Source organism: Aegilops tauschii, chromosome 4 (genome assembly GCF_002575655.3).
Source record: "Aegilops tauschii subsp. strangulata cultivar AL8/78 chromosome 4, Aet v6.0, whole genome shotgun sequence".
In the NCBI taxonomy this organism is placed as follows: Eukaryota; Viridiplantae; Streptophyta; class Magnoliopsida; order Poales; family Poaceae; genus Aegilops; species Aegilops tauschii.
The window spans coordinates 47,676,362-47,697,682 of record NC_053038.3 but is presented as its reverse complement, the minus strand read 5'-3'; the positions used below and the strand labels follow the sequence as shown (position 1 = coordinate 47,697,682).

Genomic DNA, 21,321 nt, shown 5'->3' with positions numbered 1-21,321 from the left:
CGACCCCCAAAAATTTCAAAGTGAAGCAATTGGTTCAGTGTGTTGTTGAAGGAACAATTGAGTGTAGCGAAAAATATGAAGACAACGAGAAGACATAGTCGTTTCTTCGTAGTTTCATTTTTTCCAATTGAGTCATAGGGCAAGGGGTTCAAGTTTTTCAAGACTTAGGTCTATGTTGATGCTTATCCAGGAACCTATCTGAGAGTGAAGTTGAGAGATATCTCTATGTGCACTGAATTTTTACTTGCAAGCGAGAGATGATGGTCTTTTGGGCTTCGAGAGAAAATCTTAGGCAGTGAAGTCAACTATACTGGTTCCTCAAGTAAAGTTGTGGCATGAGTTTGAAATCCAACCGTTGGAGTGGCCGCAGGCCCTATTGGTCATTTCACGCATGGGATTGCTCCGGCTATAAATAGCCACCCCATTCCAACCGTTGGTGGTTGGCTGCTCTGTTTGATTTGACAAGTGTTTGTGTGAGGATTCCTCTTCAAGAGATTTGAGTGAATCCTTTGAGAGAAAAACCCAAAAGCCAAAACTTAGTTTGTGGTTGAGCATCACGTAGAACTAAGTTAAGATAGCTTGTGCCTATTACTATTGAGAGTTGCACACTTTCTGGACAGTCAGGCGTTGGTCTTGAGCAACGAAAAGTCATTGTGCACGGTTTGTCGAAGACAAAGTCTATAAAGGTTTAATTGAAGATTGCCTTGAAGAATCTACAACGAGTACTGAAATCAACTGAAGTTCGAGAAACTTGGCGTTGAGGAGAAAAGGACGGAGAGATTTTTGATGCAGTGTTCAATCACAAGTCAGCATGCACCAGCACCACCATGCCGGAACGAGCTCCTCTATGCGGCTGTGCCCCCCGGCAACAAGAGCCAGAACGATCTTCTCCATGCGCCGGCCAGCAACACGGCATGGAACCCAACAGATGGCGGCTGCTACGGAGCGGACAGCGTCGACATGGTCGTGCTCTGCGAAGGCGAAGTCACCGTCGACATGGGGCTGTTTTAGGAGTGGATGGCGGAGAGAAGGCCGGGTTTGCTGACTAAGCTTGACAAAGAGGCCCAGGTCGGATGGGATGCATGCTGATGCCGTCGGCTGGAGCGAGTGGTACACGCCAGCCATCTACTCCGTACCGTAGGCCACCACGTCGCTCTTGCATATTTGCATGGACGCGCCGCAGGCGAGCTTGCCGGACGGACAACACCGCTTCGGCGCCATGTCTACGCTCGCCTCGGACGGCGGGACTCGCTGGGCGCCGTCAAGAACACGCTCCGCCGGCCTCCACGCGCTGCTTCACCACTGTGACACCGAGCGGCGAGCGCCCGAGCAAGCACGACGGTGACACACTGCTCGCGCTGCATGCATGCTAACCTTCGAGTCTCTCTTCCTTCACAACACCGCTGGCACTGCGCGCTGCCTTGCCGTCACAACGCACGCCGTGTAGAGCACTCTCACCACGCATCTCCCTATAGAGCACAGATAAGAGCATCTCCAACAAACACGCTATATAAACGCCGTGCTGAAAAAATAGTGTTTTTTGCGCGCGCTACTGCTCCGGGCGCTCCAAAGAAGGCGCAAAAACCACGCGCGCGGGCCGAAATGCCATCGCACGCATTTGCTGTGCCCGCTCCCGCGCGCTGGACTCTCGAGCGCCCGCTCGCAACTCCACCTACCCCATCCAGCCGCCCGCGCCACCCCATTTCTTCCGGCGACCGTTCCGGCGCTTCTCCGGCCTATCCCCGCGTCGCCGCTGCTTCCTCCGTCTCCCTCTAGTCACCGCCACCCCTCGCGCGCAGCAGTCCTCCGACGAACAGCGCCCGGCCGCCCACTGCCGCTCGGCGCCGCAAGGTGTTCGACAAAACGCCCGCAAGGTATGTATTGCTTCAACTTCACATTTTTTACATGAATTTGATGCATGTTGTTTGTAGTTTTTATAGTCTAGTTTAAATTGAACATTGTAGATGAGTTCGTCATATGATTCTTTCGAAGAAGAATTTGATATGGAAGTGGAGGAGGATCTTGCAATGATCCTAGCTATGCATATCAATAAAAAACCGAAGCACGGTGCTTCAGTTATGGATCGGCAGAAAATTTAGAGGGATATGATCGATGCCCACAACAGATTGATAAGGCACTATTTTGTGAAGAATTCCACATACCCTGAGTCGTACTTTCGTCGCCGGTTTAGGATGAGCACCGAGTTGTTCAGGCGCATTGCAGAGAAACTAGCGAGCCATGACCGGTTTTTTCAGCAAAGGAGGAATGCCGCCGGAGAGCTCAGGCATAGCACCTTTCAGAAGGTGACAGCCGCTTTGCGTATGTTGGCATACGGTATCCCCGCTGATCTAGTTGATGATCACTTGGCCATGGGTGAGAGTCAAGCCATCATGTGTGTCAAGCGCTTCGCAGTTGGAATTGTGCAAGTGTTTGGCCAGGAGTATTTGAGATCTCCCAATGCTGAAGACGCTGCAAGGCTATTGAAGATGAACAAAGCTCGCGGCTTCCCAGGTATGCTTGACTCAATAGATTGCATGCATTGGAGTTGGAAGAATTGTCCTAAGGCATGGCATGTGCAATTCCACGGCCAAAAAAGGGTTCCACTATAATCCTTGAAGCGGTGGCCAATCAAGAAACTTAGATTTGGCATGCTTTCTTTGGAATGCCTGGATCTTTGAATGACATCAACGTTGTCAACCGGTCACCACTGATGAATAAGATTGCAAATGGTGAACTGCCACCGGTGCAGTTTGTAGCAAATGGCCATACATATAACTATGGCTACTATCTTGATTTCCACAATGCTCAGGCGAGGGCTAGAAAACATGTCGAGAGAGCTTTTGGGATTTTACAAGCCCAATTTGCTATTGTGAGAGGACCGGCTGGATTTTGGGATCAAAAAATGCTTTGGTACATCATGCACGCTTGTGTAATCATGCACAATATGATCATCGAGAATGAGCGTGGCCAAGATGTAGACTACTCTCACTATGAGCTGTTGGGACATCCCGTGCGAGTGCGGCGGAGGGCTGAAAGGGTGGCCCGTTTTATTGCCTCCTATCATGCCATTCGACGTCCCGAAACGCATGATGATCTTTAGAAGGATCTCATTGAGGAGTGATGGGCATGGAATGATCGACAAAGAGCATGATTTGTGCGTTTGATGTTGTATTGTTGAACTATTTGTTGTATTGAAAGATAAACTATTTGTTTGAGTTGTAATAACGAAATTGAATTATTTATTGTTGATTTATTTTGTTTGTATTTGATTTTTTGCTTGTGTTTGAAGCGCATATGTTGTTTGTTGTTTGTGCGAGAGCGTGCGCTGCATTTTAGCACACCTGCAGGAGCTACGCGCGTGCGCTAAAGTTACAGCGGCCGCTGAAGCCAGCGCTCCCCGCCGCGCCAAAACATAAGATCAACGCGCTGCAAACATAATTTTAGCGCGCCACGTGTTGAGCGGCTGTTGGAGATGCTCTAAGAACGGAGACGGGCCTGGTGCACGAAGCTCGTCCATGCAGTGTCGGGTGCAGTCGGGCCGGATTCGAAGACCAACGTGGTGACCACGACGGTGAACTCTCACGCATTGGCCTGGATGAGGAGGCGGCGGCCATCGAGCATGGAGCGGATGATGGCGATCCCTCCGCAGCGCGCACCTTGTCGCCGCCGTTCTACGAGACGGATGCTGTCGACGCTCCGGTCATCCCCGGCAACGAATGCACCGTCGGGACAGCAACGACACCCTCTCCTTGAATCCATGGCCTTTGCCACGTGAATCCCCTCCTACTAGCCACCGGCAAGGTCCCCCGACGAGTTTCCTCCGCCCAGAATTGGTCAACTAGTTAAAGAGTATCCACCCATCCTGGCCTTTCCACAGCGACGTAGGAATCCCTGTTTGGAGAGGACCTAGAAGTTAAAAATGACCGGGATTATATAAGACAAGACTAGCAAATGAGCCCGTGCCGTTGCAACGGGTGAAAAACACTTCCTAATCTAATAACCATGAGTCCAAACTTCAGTAGGTCCATGTCCTTTATTTCAACATATGGCATCCCATTTGTGTTTCTATTTACCTTTCTTCTCACTCTCGTTGATGTTGGCCTCAGTGTTGACATCAACACAACACATTTGAATGTTGTCAATCTTAAGACGTCTCTCTCGGCATACGATGCAAATGAGCCCGTGCGTTGCAACGGGTGAAAAAACACTCACTAATCTAATAACCATGAATTCGTAGGTCCATGTCCTTTATTTCAACACATGGCATCCCATCTGTGTTTCTATTTATCCTTCTTCCCATTCTCGTTGATGTTGGGCTCAGTGTTCACACCATCACAACACGTTTGAATGTTGTCAATCTTAAGAAGTCTCCCTTTCGGCATAGGATGATAAATCTTTTTTTCTGTGAATTTTTTAGATATTGTTTATTTCACCATCCTGGTTTTGCCGAAGGTTCATTTTCAATTCGGAGCGGCACCGGTATGAAGGAAAGACTGATCATGCGCTATTGATTAAGGTTTCATCGTAAATAGCATATTTTTAAATGGTTAACAGTTAAAAATAATATCATATTCAGATTCTATATATTTTTCTAATCAAATTTCATATATAACATGTTAAATTTGGAGTTAGAATTAAAAAGTTATGAATTTTTAAAAAATCTGTTAACATGTACTGCGGGTTTATTACAAAAAACTTGAGGGCGTTTTCTGAAAAATAGCATGACGGACCAAGAATACCTATTTCTTTTATTAGTAGGTATAGATATAAAACTTCAGAGATTTAGAATGACCTCCGTTGCCTTCGTTCATTTGGGAGGATCACGTTACTTAGGGAGAGTATTATTCTTTGAACTATTATGAAAAGTATCATTGAGTAGGGAGAGTATTATTCTTTGAACGAGAGGATCACTTTTATTATGGAAAGTATCATTGAGTGTTGGACGGGAGAATCTATGTACGCTCCGTTGCAACACATGGACAATTAGCTTTTCTAGACAAATTGTGAATTTATTGGCTCAAAATGGAGCATCAAGAACATAATGAGCCCACACTCGGCCTCTGCATAGTTAGGATGCACACAGCCAACACCAACACATGCACACAAAAAACCGACAAATAGCAAAGCCATATATGACCAAAGCTTTGTGTACGCGAAGAAAAAAGAAAACCTGAAGCGATCAGATCTGCGCTAGTAAACTATATAAATGAACTTATCCACACCAACCATCTTATATGACACCAAAATCCAAAGCAATGCCAAGATTCTTCGACAACAATGCCTTTAGAAAGATAGCAATGCTAAAGCGCCGTCGTCACCAGATCCTACACCTAAGGCTAGAATCTAGATTTTCACCCGAAAGAACCAATCCGATCCGACCATACCCGAGCAATGTCTTCAACAATGTAACGACATAAAAACGTCGCCATTGCTACGTATAACCAACACGGGTCAGGCCTAGGCTTTCACCCAGGAACTCCAGATCGTGTGCTTGAGTAGCACCACCCTCGACGTCAGTTATGTGTTGTCACCACCATTTTTCCACGATCCCAACGGCTACATGTCGCCGTTGTATAACAATCCCTCTGTGTCAAGCCGCCGTCCATACTTTGCATGTCTCGGGTGAAGTCAACCACCGGGTCTAAAGAGATGATATAGATACATAAAGACAAAAATTGCCCTTGGATAAATTGTCGTGTACGGCGATTGACTAGCTAGTATAGCTAGCTACTCATCAGTCGCCCTTCCGGTGGCGGCTGGGGCGTGGCTATATATTCTGGCCGGCGTCAGGATGTGATCGACTCCTCAACGTACGGGAACCAAGCGATCGACCAGGTTGCACTTGTCATTTTGTCTACGTATCTGGAACTCGACTCGATTGTATGCAGTTGAGCTGCATGCACGTACTACTAAATATTGTTGGTCGCAACTCAGGCGTCTGGCTGCATCCATGGATCCACCTCCCGCCCACGGGGGCCGGAGCCCCAAGGACGTACACGTGTGCGGGCGCCGCGCGCCGCATGTAGCATCGTCCTCGTGGTCTCGTCGGTTTCATGCGTGTGCACCTATGGTCGTGCCTTCATCGTCATCTCGTCGAATCCTCGAATCCATGCGTCTACTAGCTAGCTAGTGCCCTATGGGATTGGCAGCTCGCCAGCACGGCCGTGTTTTGGTGCATGCATACACACCTGGACCTGGCTACCTAATACGTGTGCATGCATGCACGCCTCGCTACGATATGTCTGTTCGTTCGCACGAGGTACAAGTGGTTCAGTCGTGTGTATATAAGATCCCGTCGTCGGTTGGTTCGTCGGAAGTAACTCGATCTGTCTCCGGCGACGAGCGATGAAATACCATGCGCCAGAGTACGAATCCAGTGACGACAGCCATGGCGCCAGCGACCAAGGGAAGACGACCGGCGATTGCCACCCACAGCTGAGCGACGAAAGGTATTATGTAATAAAAACCTATCGTGTAGTACACCGTTGTATGTAGACCGATCAGCAGTACGTACAGGTAGTATACTACTGTTGTTGACACTTGAATGATGATACATATATAGTATGTTGCCGAGCATGCAGAACCGAGCTGTTGGAGCTGCAGTGGCGGGACGGCTGCCCCGTGGAGCAGCCCGTTCTCGATCAGCGGAGCAGCGACAATGACGACGCTTCTTCACCTGAAGAGATGAAGAGCAAGGCCGAAGGTGGACCAAAGGACGCGGCGGCTGGAGGAGGGGAGGCGGTGGAGGAATGGTGGAGGCTGTGGCGAGAGGGGGAAAGTGGTGGCTGTGCAGCCGGCGCTGCGGCTGCGCACGGCTACCCGCAGGTCGTTGATGATTTGTCGTCGGTGAATGCCAAGGCCGCAACTGCGAGCGTTGGACCGAGGCAGCGGATGGGCACCACGGCCGACGAGGAGACGGCGGACGAGCTGTGGAGGACGTGGAGGGAAGGCCATGGCAGCTCTGCACCTCAGGTTATTTACACATGCATGTTCACTATATTGCTCAGATTGTCTGAACCATTTATATTACCTAAGTTTGAGCAACAATCTTCATTTCGAAAATGAGTGAACAAACTCGCACTTCTCAGATCATGCAACTACAGTGAAAGTTTTAATTCTGCAATTTTCTTGTTTTTTATCAAGGTAAAAATAGTCCTGCAATTCTATCTATTGTAGATGTTTTTTTGTATTCCTGCAATGGTTTTATTTGCCTCCTGTAGTATAGAATATTATGTTTTTTTCCCGTGCTGATGATGTGTTATCTCACATTATTATTGGTTGTGCGTTAGTTGATGTGATGCTTTTTTTCTTGAACGCATTAGCTAGCTGATGGTTTGATACATGTTCTTACAGTACCTTAGTTGTTGATTTGAATATGTCAAATTGGTCCCATTATAGTTATATAGTAGTATTACGGGATGATCTACAGCAAGATTCTACTAAATTTGCTCATTTTCCAAAGTGCAACCTACAACTTGGAATTAGCAAAACCATTTAAAATGGTATACATCATGAATAGGATTCTTCGTGCAAGAACTCTATGTTGAAAGAGGAAGACTCTGTATTGCCATGCTCGGCGGCGTCGAGAGGCAGCGGTGGTGCACAAAGGCACTCATCTGAACAGGTTTGCCCACTGAACGTTAATCATGCATGTATTTTCAGGCACTCCTAAATTGTCTAACAGTCTAAGCAATTGCAATACTGAATCTCAGATTGATGAGCAATGCTCTACACTGGACCATGCCATAGAGTACATGAAGTCACTCCAGCAACAGATCCAGGTACTTTCTCTAGCCTTCTACCTTTGCACTCCAGCTAAGTTGAATGTATATCTAGATTTCCTCACGGGGGAGGCTCGGGCTTACCTGTCAATTTGTTGCAGGTGCTATCCTGCGGCGGCTACGGCATGCAGCAGCTGCTCTTCCCGTGCACCTGCAGCCAGGCTCCCCATACTGTTGTAACTGCGGCGCCCGCGCCCGCGCCGGCAGCGCCACTGGGCTCAGCGGTGCCGCCACCACCACCACAAGCCGCCGCCGCCACGCCGTTCTGCCCAACACTACCACTACCACCACAGCCAGCAGCGGTTGTACCGGATCTGAACCCAGTGATGCTGGGACCGCCGGGCGCCTTGAGCATCAGTGGATTGGTCCGCATGAACGCCGGGGTGGCAGATGAGATGGCGAGCAACACGTCTGAGATCCCGTTTGGTGGCTGCCCGCGCTGCAGCTTTCGTCGTCGTGCAGGATATTGCTAGCTGATCTCTGTGCTGTTGGGAACTTGGGATTTGGGAACTCGGTCAAGGTTTAAGCTTCTTATAGGATAAAAATCCCCGGTGGCTGTGCTGCAATGTGTGTAATCTGTTGACTTAAGTTACAGAAACATCAAATATATATCGACTCCTTTTTGTAAGATAGATTTTCTAGAAAAGAATGCTATATCTTTGACTCGTAATATTCATGAAAACACATTGTTTTCACTTTAACTGTAACTATCAAACATGCCCGTGCGTTGCAACGGGAGAAAAAAAAAACAAAACAAAATAGAATGGAATAAAAAGCTAGTAGTATGTGAGTAATTCAACTATCCTAAAGATACATGCAGTTTGAATTCCAAAATGTCCTTAGTTAAAAGCTTGCACAAGACTAAAAGAGTATCTAATATCAGGGAAACATCTTCCTTATATCAACATTTGGAAGCATACACACCATTTGCAATGACCTTACAGATTCAAAGGATTATAGATTTCAAGAGGCAAAAGACTTAACTTGTGAGCGTAAGGCGTGATTATATCAGACTGAAAAATTGAAGTGTTAAACAATGTTGTTAACCCAATTTCCCTGAACTTAACATGATTGAATGTTACTGTATAGATTAACCATGATCTGAATAAAGCTAATCGGTGTTACAATGCACCTTCGCCATTATGGGCATTGGAGAGAGCGATATTCTAGCTGGGGACACTGCCATGGTTATAGGTATTGTCGTGCCGATTACTTGTCAAGATGAGCAGCTTGCTTTCTTCAATGATCGCATCAACCTGGATGTTCATTTTCTGGCTGCCTACAAAAGATAGTAATGAAAGTGTATCTAGAAGCTCCACAACTAAGTAATACATGTACTGGTATGAGAGATCAGTTCAAATAATGAGTCTGGGGATAAATATGGCATAGTCGTATTTAGGTTCTGGTGGACGAATTCAGCATATCAATACAAATATGAATCGACAGCATAAAAACGTACCACTGGAGTAGTGAGTACGGCAGCTAGTGCTTCAATCTTTTCTGAATACTCACTGAGGTTAGCTTTTGAAACACTGAACCAAGAAATAAAGTCATTGACGAGCATGTTCTAATCATGGGGAAATACACTAAAACATTAAAAGGTAACTTGCTTTGCTCCACGTATTAGTATGACCGACATTCTCATCATCAAAATGCAGGGCATCATGGGAAAATGGCATCAGAAATTTAGTCTGAACCTCATATTTCATTTCGCTTGTCAAGTAAAAAGTATCTTTACATATACAACGTCCATATTTTCATGAACAATTTGCTAATAAAACCAAAAGTGCAAGAGCATCCAGTTTTTTGTAAGGGTGCATCAGCCAGTGTACTCTCAGATCATGACCTAAATTAAGGTACTCGATGTTAAACACACCTTTGCCGGTCTTCGTTGGAGAGAGCAATATCATCCATGGGGCTGCAGACACGGGTGAAAGGATCGATACGGTCGACTAGAGGGGGGGGGGGGGGGGGGGGGTGAATAGGAGACTACAAATTTTAATCTTTCTTGTCGTTTTTAAGGTAAAGCGGACAAAAGAGTTCACTAGATATGCAACTAGGTGAATGCAACCTATATGACAAGCAAGCTCCAAGAAAAATATGCTAGGCAACAAACTAATTAGCAAGCCAACAAGCAAACAACCACAAAGTAAGGTGCGGGAAAGGATTAACCACAAGTGAGACGAGGACGCGGATTTTAACCCGAAGTTCACTCTTCGTTGGGGAAGAGCTACTCTCCGTTTGGAGCGGTGCCGGAGCCAAAGCTTGCGGAACGCCACCGAAGGCTCACCGTATTCTCCTTCGAGTCACCCCCAACGGATGAGCCTCGAATCACTCAGGGTTGGTCTTGAAGGCGACCACCACACCTTTACAAACTTCTCCGGAGCACACCACAAGCAAGGAAGCTTCCGGAGGAACCTCTAACCGCCTAGGAGCCCAAGCTCCAAGAGTAACAAGTCAATGGGGAAGAAATGTTGCGGGGAACGCGATTTGGTTTGGTCAAGTTGTAGATCGGGTCTTGCTCTCCCAATCCCCAAAGTTTCAACAAGTTTGGGTGGAGGGATTGAGAGTATTGAGCAAAATGGGGTGTAGCAATGGTGGAGCTCAACAAGACATTAGGGTTAAGGGTTGGAGGTGGAAGAAGGCCCTATATATAGTGTTCTTGAGCTGGTGGGGATTTCCGCCCGTTGGACCCCGTGCGCACGGGCTAAGTCAGCCCCGTGCGCACGGGGTACTCAGAGACTATCACACCACCCAGTGCGCACGGGGGTCAGAAGACCCCGTGCGCACGAGGGTCAAAGGACCCCGTGCGCACGGGGTACCCAGTAACTTTCTGTTGCAAGCTTTCTGAGTACCACAGCACACACACTAGGTTCTTTAGGTGGTCGGAGTGGGAAGGATAAGAGAGTAAGGCTCGGCAATGGCATTCCCACACGACTTTCATCCACACAAACCCCTCTTAATAGTGCGGTCTTTCCTACGACTCGAAGCAAACCAAAACTAAAACCTTCGAAGCGTCGAAAGACCACGCCTTTGCCCTTTTTGAAATGGGGGGTCGCACATCTCCATCGTGGGCACTTAGAACCATTATCCTGAGATAAACTTAAGCAACCGATATTAGTTCAACTAACCACATTGTCATCACACCAAAATATAGTATAAGTGCCACTTGCACTTTCAACGGGTCCATCTATTGCTGTGCCGATTACTTGTCAACATAGGCTGCTTCAGTCCAGAGTTCAGACACATATATAAAAGAACAGGGCAATGGCGCAGATTAAGTTTCCTTTGCACTACACATAGCCTCTAAATTAGACTGATGTTCTATAAATCCATGTAAATCATATAAGATAACCTCTACAGTGTATATAATCTATAAAGGCTGAAACACAATAATCCTGGTTAAGCCTATAGAATCTGCCCAGTGACAAATTAGAATGAGAAAATAGAAGTACTTTGATAACCCAATCAACATGAAAAATATGATGATAAATCAATGGTATATAAGAAGTTCAGGACAAACTCATCCTTTTGTTCATGCCGTTGTTGGGCTTGATTACGTCGGAGAAATTGTGCTACCTATCTTGTCAGCTTGTCAAGGAGGAACTTCAATTGCAGCGTTATCATTAACAACATTCGGACTGTCAACAGAGGGAGTATCTTGAGACAGTAGTTTGGTACCAGCTTCATGCTCATCTTGAACCGGCAGTGTCCCTGGGTGAAGGTTTCTATTTCTTATTCTTCTGCACAAGCCGCTCACTGACAGTTGGAATGTCTTCTGCATCAATCCATTCAGCTCGAAGGTCCTTACTCCTTAGGCGTATCCTGAACAATGAAATTGTTTGGATCCAACATGGTTCGCTTCTGATCAACCTTTTGTTCAAAAGGGGACTTCAGACTTTCATATACTTCTTTGTGAAAGATTTTGCTCCCTGATGGTCAAAGGAAATTTTCTATCATTAAATGGAAGCTCTCTGTATCTAGCTTGATAAGCAGCCACATCGGCAGCACCAACCTCCAGAGTTCCAAGCTGAAATGCTTTTGTTAACTTTCTTCCGGATTGAAAGAATGTTGGACTTTGGACTTCATAAATAGACTATTCTGTCACTTTCTTGCAGATTACACCAACCAGCAATAGACAAAAAACTGCAAGAATATTCCAAATTATTATGCAAAATTCCATAGCTAAGGAACAAAGCTCAATGAGAAAAACTGTTGCAAAAACATTACGAACCTAATAAACAAAAGTTGTGGGCATTCATTGGGTAGCTGATGCCGCTGCACTAGGTAGCTGCTCCCTTGGGCGCGCATGCAGCCGTCAGCTCGAACGCGAGCTGCTCGGGCGCTCCCCCGGACGCGCGCAGCCGGCTGCTCCCTCGGGTCCAGCAGCGGTTGCGAGGCGACGCGAGCAGCAGCTCAGACGCACGCAGCCCGTCCCCGTCAGCCCGGGACGCCGCCCGAGCGGGAGGCACCGGCGGACCGGAGAGGCAAGCAGCAGCACGCCCCAGCGGCAGCACCGAGCGGCAGCAGCATCATGCCCAGGACAGGGGCGCACGGCAGGTGCGGCGCGTCGCGGCTGCAGTACAGGGGCGGCAGCAGTTCTCGGCCACATTCATGCGCGGCCGCCGTAGCGTGCTCCTACTCGCGCGGCTGGTCCATGGCCGTCGGCGCACGGCACGGCAGGGGCGGAAGTAGTTCTAGGCCGCATCCATGCCCGACGGCGCGCGGCAAGGCGGCGTGCTCCTACTCCCGCGGCCGATGCGGGAGAGGGAAGAGAGGAATCAGGAGAGGTGCTCCACGGGCAGCGCAACTCGTCTCCTCGGTGGCCAAGGGGCTCGCCGGGGCGGCGGAGAAGGCCCGCTGCAGGGCGAATCAGTAGGGGGCGGCGAAGTGATCCGTTCCCGTGAGCGGCAGACCGGGGAAAGCACCGGAGTTGGCCGGAATCGGGCTGTCAATGTTAAGGACGGGGGCCGCCGCCGTTGAAGCGAGGGGATCAAAGGTCGGGGAGGCCCGCCGTCTAGGATCCAGGACCAGTGCGGACGCAGCGGCGACGCTCCCAAGCTCGGGCATACCATTGCGGGGCGGAGGGCCGGCGAAGGCCAGGCGACGGGAGGAACGACGGGGAGGGCATGCGAGACGGAGCGTCTGGATAAGATAGAGAGGAGCTCAGGTTGAATTCTAATAAATCCAGGGGTCAATTTGTAACATCAAAACGTTTTTCCAGATTAAACCCTTTAACGGTCGCGCGATGTGCGCACTCTCGCGACGTCCACGTGGGCACAAGGGACTGGGCTGATTTTCTCCCTGCTCGTTTTGTCGTCGCAAGAAAAACCCTAGCCCGTCCCCGTCCGCATCCCTGCCGCCGCCGCCGCCCTCCCAATTCCCTCTGCTCCTGCTGCTTCCCTCCACCTCTCCCTCTTCCATGCCGTCAGGGGCGCCCCTCAAGCCCCACCTCATCGGTTCCTCACCCCGGGCTCCTTCTCCCCCGCCCATGCTGCTCTCTGTGCGCGGCAACCGGACAGAGGAGGAAGATCAGGAGGGCCGCAGGGATGAAGGAGGAGGTAGAGCCGTTCACGTCGCCGCCGCCGTCTTCCTCGCCCTCAGCGTGCGGGCCGCAGCGCTCCACCTCCTTGGCATCTCCGTCTGGTCTGCAGGTACACAACCTCCACCCCCATCTCTTCATCTCTCTTCTACTCTGTCTCATCTACCCTAAAGTTAGAGCCATGGAACCGAGGACTAATTGGGTTCCCTACCATGAGAGAGAAGATGTTGAGAAATAAGGGACGGAAGCAAGATGTGAGGATGTGGAGACGCTATGTTGCCTCCATCCCTGGCCTTCTTCTTGGCGTGTACTCGTTGGTCATGCTCCGCTTCCTCCACTCCCACCTCTCGGCCTCGACACCTCTGCGTATTTCTCCATCACTCTATTGCAGGTACTCACTCTGCTTTCAGTTAGTCCGCAATTTTTTCATCCTTGCTTATGTAGGTTATTGTTGAAATCCAACAAGGCCACTGTGGAACTCAGTGATTTGTTTCTCAAATACGTCTGTGTTGTGTGATTTGCTATGCAAGCTATATATGGATAAATTGCAGGGGAAATATAATTGTGCTGGATTGTTCGAGACATGCATCACATAATTTTCTCAGATTTAGAGCTCATGCAGAATAAGTTCTGGTTCAGATTTGGTGGTGGTTCAGATTTTTGTTTGGGATGATCTCCAAATCTACTTATAGCTCAAATTCTTACTGTTTTCCTGAACGCCTTTTTGTTTGTTTGTGCAGTGTTGTTATCTTTTCAGGTATGTGCTGAGAATCCTAGGTGCGGCGACCTCAACAATGTCCCATCGTTGCCGGCGGTCGCCTATATGCTCCTGCGGAATAAGTTCTTCCTGACCACCTCGACACTCACCGCCGCCGAGGAATCCAGGGACAAGACTACCACCAAGTTGCTCATCCGCCTTCAGGTGATTGTTTATGTACTTGTGGTAGACCAAATTTAGGTCGGGGATGTAGGGCTTCACAATTTGGTTTGTTAACCAGGTGTGACCTAATGATTATTCTGGGCTTATTTACTTGCTGTTCACAAACCATTTCTCCTTTCCAGATTATTAGTTCCTCCATTGTATCCCTGCACATTTGCTTCAAATTGCACCATCGTAGTTCTGAGTGTCGTACTCTCAGTTATTCTATTTTTGCATCGTCCCTTTGATTCTACTAGAGTTTGAATGTATGTAAATATGGATAATACATGCATAATTGAATGGGACCATAGCTGAAATGATTTAAGAATCAAGCCTCACCATGAGCTTTTCTGGGGAACTATGTATTACAGACTAAAATTTATTTTTCCCATCATATGTATTTCTTTTTTATAATATTAGTAACATATTGAAATCATGGAGCTCAAGTATGTATTGGCATAACAGGATGCACACATAAGGCTGGTTTGGTGATTCCTAACAGAAAGAAGTAAACCATTGTTGATGTGTCCTCTAAGGTAGCACCCGGATACTGTTTCAGGTTAATAATTTATTAACGAAACCTGCAGGAAATTATTTACGAATACTTGCAAACCACAAGTATATTTACTAATTTACATGGTTTGATGCTTTTATTTGTTTATAACTGTTGGCACTATTTCTGCACTTATTTATGCCATAGCGTTTCCAAAATTATCTCCTCTTCCATCTACTTTTCTATTTCTCTGAATAGATGGAGGTTTAAAACATCTATTGTGCTACCAGGTGCAGACGGTGGGCTTTGCGTGGTCGAACCTAAGGTAGTTCCTTTCAAGGGCTAATACCAATGAGGTGTACCAGGTGCGCTGGCTCATGCCACCGCATCCACCGACAGCAAGGTGGAGAAGGAGGCGCTCAAGGAGAGGGAGGCCAGGATGGTGCTTGTGTCTATACGGTGACAGCGTGGACCTCTTCTTCGCAGAGAGGATGAAGTTGCATGTCCCAAATCGTTAGGGGCTAGGTTGTTTCCGCGTCGAGGAGTTCATTTTGGCAGACGGGTAGGTGCACATGACTCAGACATCGTATCTAAACATAATACCCAGCCTTTTCTTGGACTATGAACTCCATTTGTATTCTTCCTCTTGGTTCTTTGTGATTTTAAGGCCATCTCAGGAGTTGTTTCCTGTCTTCTGTTACTATGCAGAACTTTTGAAAGCTAGAATATTTTGGTGAAATGTGAAGGGCTGCTTCAGTTTACCCATAGTGTTATTTCTAGATGAACAAGGAGTGGTGACATTGTGAGGTGAGCATTCATAAACTAACCTGCTATAAAACCCTGATTATCTTACTGATTGACCACACATTTTGATATATTATATGTTAACATGAGAAAGATTACATGTTATATGCATATCATGTATTTTCTGTAGTAATTGGTTCATAGATGCCAATGAAACTGCTAATGATTTGAATCATAATTTTGGATCCTTCTTTTCCATTTTTGTATGCTTGCAACAAGCGCCTGTCAGAGATTCCCTAGCGCTTTTACCTCTATTTTGTACGTTCTTGGTAGCACTTCTTTTTATTGTTACTCTAATATGTTAATTTCACTTCCGGATAGATGGTGAAGCCAGAGCATTGTCGATGAAACTAGCCGAGGAGGAATTGTGAGTTCACCTCCCTCTCCTTTGCATCGGTTGTATTTTCTCTCCTCTTTGTGCCCATATATGTTATGTTTCTCCGGGTCGGTGTGAAGTGAGCACGCAGTTTGTCATCGTTCGTCAATCGTCTGTCCTGTTCGTCTTCACTTCGTTCGATGTGCCTTTCCGTTGCGGAGGTGTGTTTTGTTGTTTTATCCTGTTGCACTTGTTAATATGAAATCACGTCTTAAAGGATTCAGAAGGTTATACTTCACTTTAGTTATTGTGTTCTTAAGATTTCTATACGAACTTTACTCCTTTCTACAAGACTAGCCATCAAATTATGATAACTGAACCATTGAAAAACTATAGAAGGATTAGTGGCAATAAAACCTTAGGTTAGTTCTACCCTTTATTTTGTTATAATTCCTCTGTTCTGGTAATGAAAAAGATGACCACGCAGATTAAAGGTTTAGAAACTATAAAAGAATCTGAACATGAAGCTTAATCTGCTGAATTTTCACTTCAGTAGTCCCTCGGCTTCGAGAGTATACACAATATTTGATTGTTGCTTCTCAATGATGCTACCAAAAATTGAACACCCTGGCGTCGGAGAGACGGACCAGGAGGCCGAGCAGTCCGTGGTATCGCCGCCGTCGTCCTCATCCCTCGTGCGTGGTGACGGAGAGAGACGATCCGTCTGGAGCTCGAGTATAGTTGACCGCGTCTCTTTTCTTTCTCTTCTTTCGCACGTCTCTTTTTCTGTAGCTGTTTGAAGGCTTATGATGCATGGTCACTGACTGTATTGGAGATGTAACATGGTTTGTTAGGTTCAGCCATTGTGCAATCTGCACTAACAGGCATGTGCCCGGCTAAGAGCAATCTGTAGGATATAATCTAGGATTTGCTGCAATTATCTGCTTCAATTTATAGGTATAAGTACTTCAAATTCCTTCAATGGTTGGGAGACATATGAATTTGATTACACTACTATTTCAATTACTGGATGGTTATTTTCAGTGTTATTTATGACCATTTCTGTACTTAACATGGTATCAAGGTTACAGCCGAATGTATCTTGTACCATACCACCCATGGATCTAAGTACAAATTATAATGAGCAATGATTTCTCAGGCTAAAAAATTTCTGCTATCTCACTCAAGAGCAATAATATACCCACTGAAGACTGACAGAAAACTGTAACCTTACTTTGAGCAGTGCATCTGACAATAACAGTTGTCCTCTCTTTTTACATGTTTTAAAAATCTGCATATTTTCTTGTAACGATTTCGGTAACAAAATTGAATGGCGCGGTGTATGCTCACATATCCCCGCTCTTACAAGCTACCATAAGGCATGTTTCAGACTGTTAGTGTATACTATATTGCTTACTCTGACATTGGATTTTGTGTTAACTGCTATATTATATATTTTTGTTTCTTCTCAGGAGCCGCCTCCTCTTTTACTGATAAAAACTGGTTGGAGGGGATCTGCTTTTTCCCCTGATCTTCTCCGCAATTGGGAGCCTGAGCCATGGCTGACCCATTCATTGCTGGTCAGGAAAACCTGTCCGCCTCTTCTTATTTTTCCTCTGTTGTTCTTCTGTTGGACGAAGGGGTTACTAACGTAATCAGGTTGGTTTCTTAGTGCCTACCTCCTTGCCAGATTTGGTGATGATGCCAAAGGAAACAATGGGTTGTTGGGATACCCGGAATTATCTTCTATCAGCACTTGCATTCAAAACCCAAACTGACCTTTAGTTTAATGGAACGTACGTACATTCACTGATTTGTATACTTATTAGTTTGCCCAGAAGAACATAGATGTTGGTTTCATAATATGTATTTATGGATTGTAACCTACGTTTATCAATACGTCCATTATATGCATACGGCAATTTTTATTAAGGTGATCTGGTGCTCTTCTTTTTCTTTCGACTTATGCGTGGTGGTTATAAGCCAAGGAATAGTGGAAGTGCATCACAATTCTCTCTTGTATGATCAACCATGTACATTACCTGATATCATCTAATGCACGTGACTCATTATCGTGCAAATGGCTCCAGCAAAACCTAATAAAAATGCTAATCAGGCTCAAGGTGCATGTTTTCCAACAAGTAGACTAAACATGTTGGCAAGTAGATACGCTAAAAAAAACATGTCGGCAAGTAGAGAAAAAAGGACTGGGAGGGACGATTAAGTTCAACAATAGTTGACATATGCTCATTTGTTTTGCTAATATGGTGCTACGGTGGCGTTCATTTGTCTGTTGTACCATTTGGTCGTGTCGCTGTATGATGGCGTTCCATTGTCTGAATTTGGATCGCGGTGCAGGTCTCGGCAGCACCCAAATATTCACACATATTGGTGATAGTCTGATAGGCCTTTTGGGATTTGCAGTGTATGTGGATCTTGGCAGAGCAGAGTCACTTAACCCCGTGAGTCCATTATATTATGCATGTAGTGAATGCATGCATCCAGTCAGTGAATAATGGTTGTAACGATAAGTTTGTGTATTTGTTTTATTGATCAATGTGTACGCCGCACGCTGAGTAACCTAACTTCTGAAAGTTATGGCTGTAGTTACAAGTATGCACTAGCATATTGGTTTGTTTTCCGATTCTGGTGGGATTATGTCTTCATTGTATTTCCCAACATTTATAACTGGTTACTCTTAATTGATTAATTGCTTTGCAAAATTTTCTGTGATGAACTACGATGATGAAAGTTGTACTGGGTAAGTTAGTTTTCCTGAGAACTTACCATGGGTCAAATTAGTATTAAGTTAATCAAGTTGTTTGAAATGATATTAGCAGACATGACTCGCTTCATGTTGGTTCTGAATTCTACTCATTGTCAGTTCTCTTTTAGTCGTTTTGTTTCAACGAGTGCCTACAAGGTATCTGCGGAGGTTAACTGAATTATTTTCCCATTTGATGTGTGACATCCGTAACTAGCTACTAGAGATAAATTACTAGATTATATCACTATGTTGAAGCTCTCTTAAATTATCATGCTCTGTCCATGAGTTGGATCACTTGTGTCTTCTGGATAGTTGTTGCTTGAGTTTAATTTTACATTGTGCTTATGAGATGATAGTTATACCTTACGTGAGATCCATCATTCATATTGTTTCTTCACACTATTTTTGTTAAAATCTACATTTCTTCTGTACATGAAGTCAAATAGTCAATAGTTGTTGGATCATTCAGGTTTTCCTCTTCTTTTTTGTACTATATGAAGTGCGTATATTTTTAATCATTACACCGATTTTGCCAACAGTGCCGGCATACATGTCCCTTTCATCATTGCCATCATCCTAGCATCTAGAGGTAGATCAAACGTTCGATAAAAGATCCCAGGCCTCACTTTCTCTCGTCAAATTTGAGAACATTTTTTTAGGTCTGTCATCTATTATTATGGTCATAATTTGATCTCTTGATAGAAGTTAAATGAAGGGGGAACACCTGTTTGGAGGAGGGAAACAAGTACATAATATTTTTTTTCTTTCCTTCATTTGTGCCCTCTAAATACTGTCATTTCTTTGGCAGGTTAGAGAGTACCAGGGATATAACATCATTTTGAAAATCCGAATTTGGCTAATCCATGTGTACTGGACCTGTTTTTGAAGTTGTTCTGTCTCATTTTTGTGAAGGTAATGCCACTTAAATGCTAAAACGTTGTGCAATATAATTAACTACCTAGATTAATGAATACTACTTGAGTTTCATGATCTTATCATTCTTTTATGATATATGTTACTGTCAATTTTGAAACATGACAGCATGACAGTGTTCTTATTTGTGCTCTGTAGTGAACATGCTTTTGCTAGCTGAACTTTACAAAGAGCTTAGCCTCTTCATCCATCGTGCACTGGTCTCTCTCTCCACCTCATCCTTTTCTTTGGTCTCTAGGTGGGGCTGTGCATTTGCTTGGATTTTGTGGTGGCCTGGTTGGGAAAAGGAAGGTGCATCTACTTTTGTTTGCTTCAGTTCTCCCTTTTGGATTGAGTTGTTGCTAGCTTGCCATGAAGTTCCTTTACTTGATAAGAAATTTTAGTTTGAAATATGTGGTCATTGGGAGTTCAGAAAAGGTGGCAAGCAGGGAAGTCACTACTTTGTACTTGTATTGCTTCCTTTTACTCAAGTACCTTCATACAAGATACTAAGTATTTTTCAGTTTTTCCTCATTCGTTGTTACTAAACCACAACAGTACTGCGGACTTGCACGTACCAGTGCTTCATATTTGTCGTACTCTGACTGATGAAATAACATCACATAGTGCATACAAGAGAGTGAAAAGGATGCTTACCTAACTGGCACCGCCGAGTTTCCTGTCAGGAGGCGCCCCCGGGGGCGCCCCAACCACTAGTATTACTTAAAGAGGAACTGCGAGTGCAATTTCTGAAAAACAGGAGTGCCTATTTGCAAAACGTCTGCGACGGGTGAACGGGCAGAAACAATAGACGCTTTATTATATATATATTAAAAAATATTCATTAATGTTGGTACATACTGAAATATTTTCCTTCAATCAAAAAATTTCAGCAATTGCGGTAGAGCACACAAAATTCAAATTATTTTTTGAGTTTTTAAAATATTTGGTTAGATCCCATTCAAATTCAAGTGGAAGTTTTGGTGGCCGAAATGGGATCACAGAATTTCACTAAAGCTCAGTGATTTCGGCGAGGGTTGGAATATTCCTGAATGAGTCAATTACACTGATGATGTCATAAGTTGGCATGAATGTTCACTTTGGTACTACAAGTTGTCGGGTATATCAAAGTGGTGAAAAAACTTGGCTCGATTGTGCACATAAGGTGCTTTTCTCAATTTTGTATGAACCAGGTGCGGACTAAGCAAGCCAGCGCGTCATGAGTTTTTACGGAAATCCCCTTCAATTAACAAGTGTCGAAATCTTTAGTTAACAAGAGGACGCAGGCGGGGCCGTGTGGCATGAGTTATTTCTCATACTGTTAAAACTGTTGCATCTTGAATCAGTTTCTGTGAGAATGTCCACAACGAGATTTCTATTAGAAATTGAACAGCAAAGTTTCAATACGAAATGAAGTAAAATTTTAGAAAAAAAAATTAGTTCCAGAGAAACCATACAGAGCACATTCAGAGATACCAACATTGGTCATCTTCAAAAGCATATAACAAACTCATGCATGCTCATTTAAACATCCTAGTAAAACACATGTTCAGCTCATGACATGTTTCATCATAAGCAAAGGGGTAATTTAGTTCTAACAATGCAGATTACAAAGTTCATAAATGAACTTGATTGCATTTCTTCCGGTTCATTCATGAACTAATTTGATATGCAGCTTGGTCTACAAGGTCTGGAAATCGTGAGGCCACTCCTCTTGAGGTGCATTTTGTGTCACTGGGAACTCCTCATCTTGCACATATGATCTTGGTTCATCTGGTGGAAACATG

General features: G+C 45.3%; 1 protein-coding gene and 2 long non-coding RNA genes across 9 annotated transcripts; 2 read left to right on the top strand and 1 right to left on the bottom strand.

Moving 5' to 3' along the window:
* Positions 1 to 6,336: 6,336 nt before the first annotated feature.
* On the top strand, positions 6,337 to 8,409 carry LOC120962727 (uncharacterized). The gene is made up of 5 exons (XM_040386566.2): positions 6,337 to 6,449; positions 6,582 to 6,972; positions 7,520 to 7,624; positions 7,713 to 7,781; positions 7,883 to 8,409. The coding sequence occupies exons 1-5, from the start codon at positions 6,346 to 6,348 to the stop codon at positions 8,252 to 8,254; spliced, it is 1,041 nt and encodes a 346-aa protein (XP_040242500.1). The 5' UTR covers positions 6,337 to 6,345; the 3' UTR covers positions 8,255 to 8,409.
* Positions 8,410 to 11,213: 2,804 nt separating this feature from the next.
* On the bottom strand, positions 11,214 to 12,134 carry LOC109787502 (uncharacterized). Its single transcript, XR_002238568.4, has 3 exons — positions 12,016 to 12,134; positions 11,797 to 11,927; positions 11,214 to 11,713 (listed from the first exon to the last, which is right to left on the bottom strand). It is a non-coding gene; the product is annotated as an uncharacterized lncRNA (long non-coding RNA).
* Positions 12,135 to 12,867: 733 nt separating this feature from the next.
* Positions 12,868 to 20,068, top strand: LOC109787458 (uncharacterized). Of its 7 annotated transcripts, XR_012181319.1 has the most exons (11): positions 12,868 to 13,435; positions 13,548 to 13,714; positions 14,064 to 14,245; positions 14,708 to 14,778; positions 15,026 to 15,297; positions 15,444 to 15,542; positions 15,861 to 16,590; positions 17,328 to 17,514; positions 18,214 to 18,317; positions 19,431 to 19,534; positions 19,794 to 20,068. It is a non-coding gene; the product is annotated as an uncharacterized lncRNA (long non-coding RNA). The 7 variants fall into 7 exon arrangements; XR_012181323.1 differs by lacking the exons at positions 14,708 to 14,778; positions 18,214 to 18,317 and adding an exon at positions 17,528 to 17,651 and having other exon boundaries at positions 15,861 to 15,906; positions 17,328 to 17,435; XR_012181321.1 differs by lacking the exons at positions 14,708 to 14,778; positions 18,214 to 18,317 and adding an exon at positions 17,528 to 17,651 and having other exon boundaries at positions 17,328 to 17,435.
* Positions 20,069 to 21,321: the final 1,253 nt, after the last annotated feature.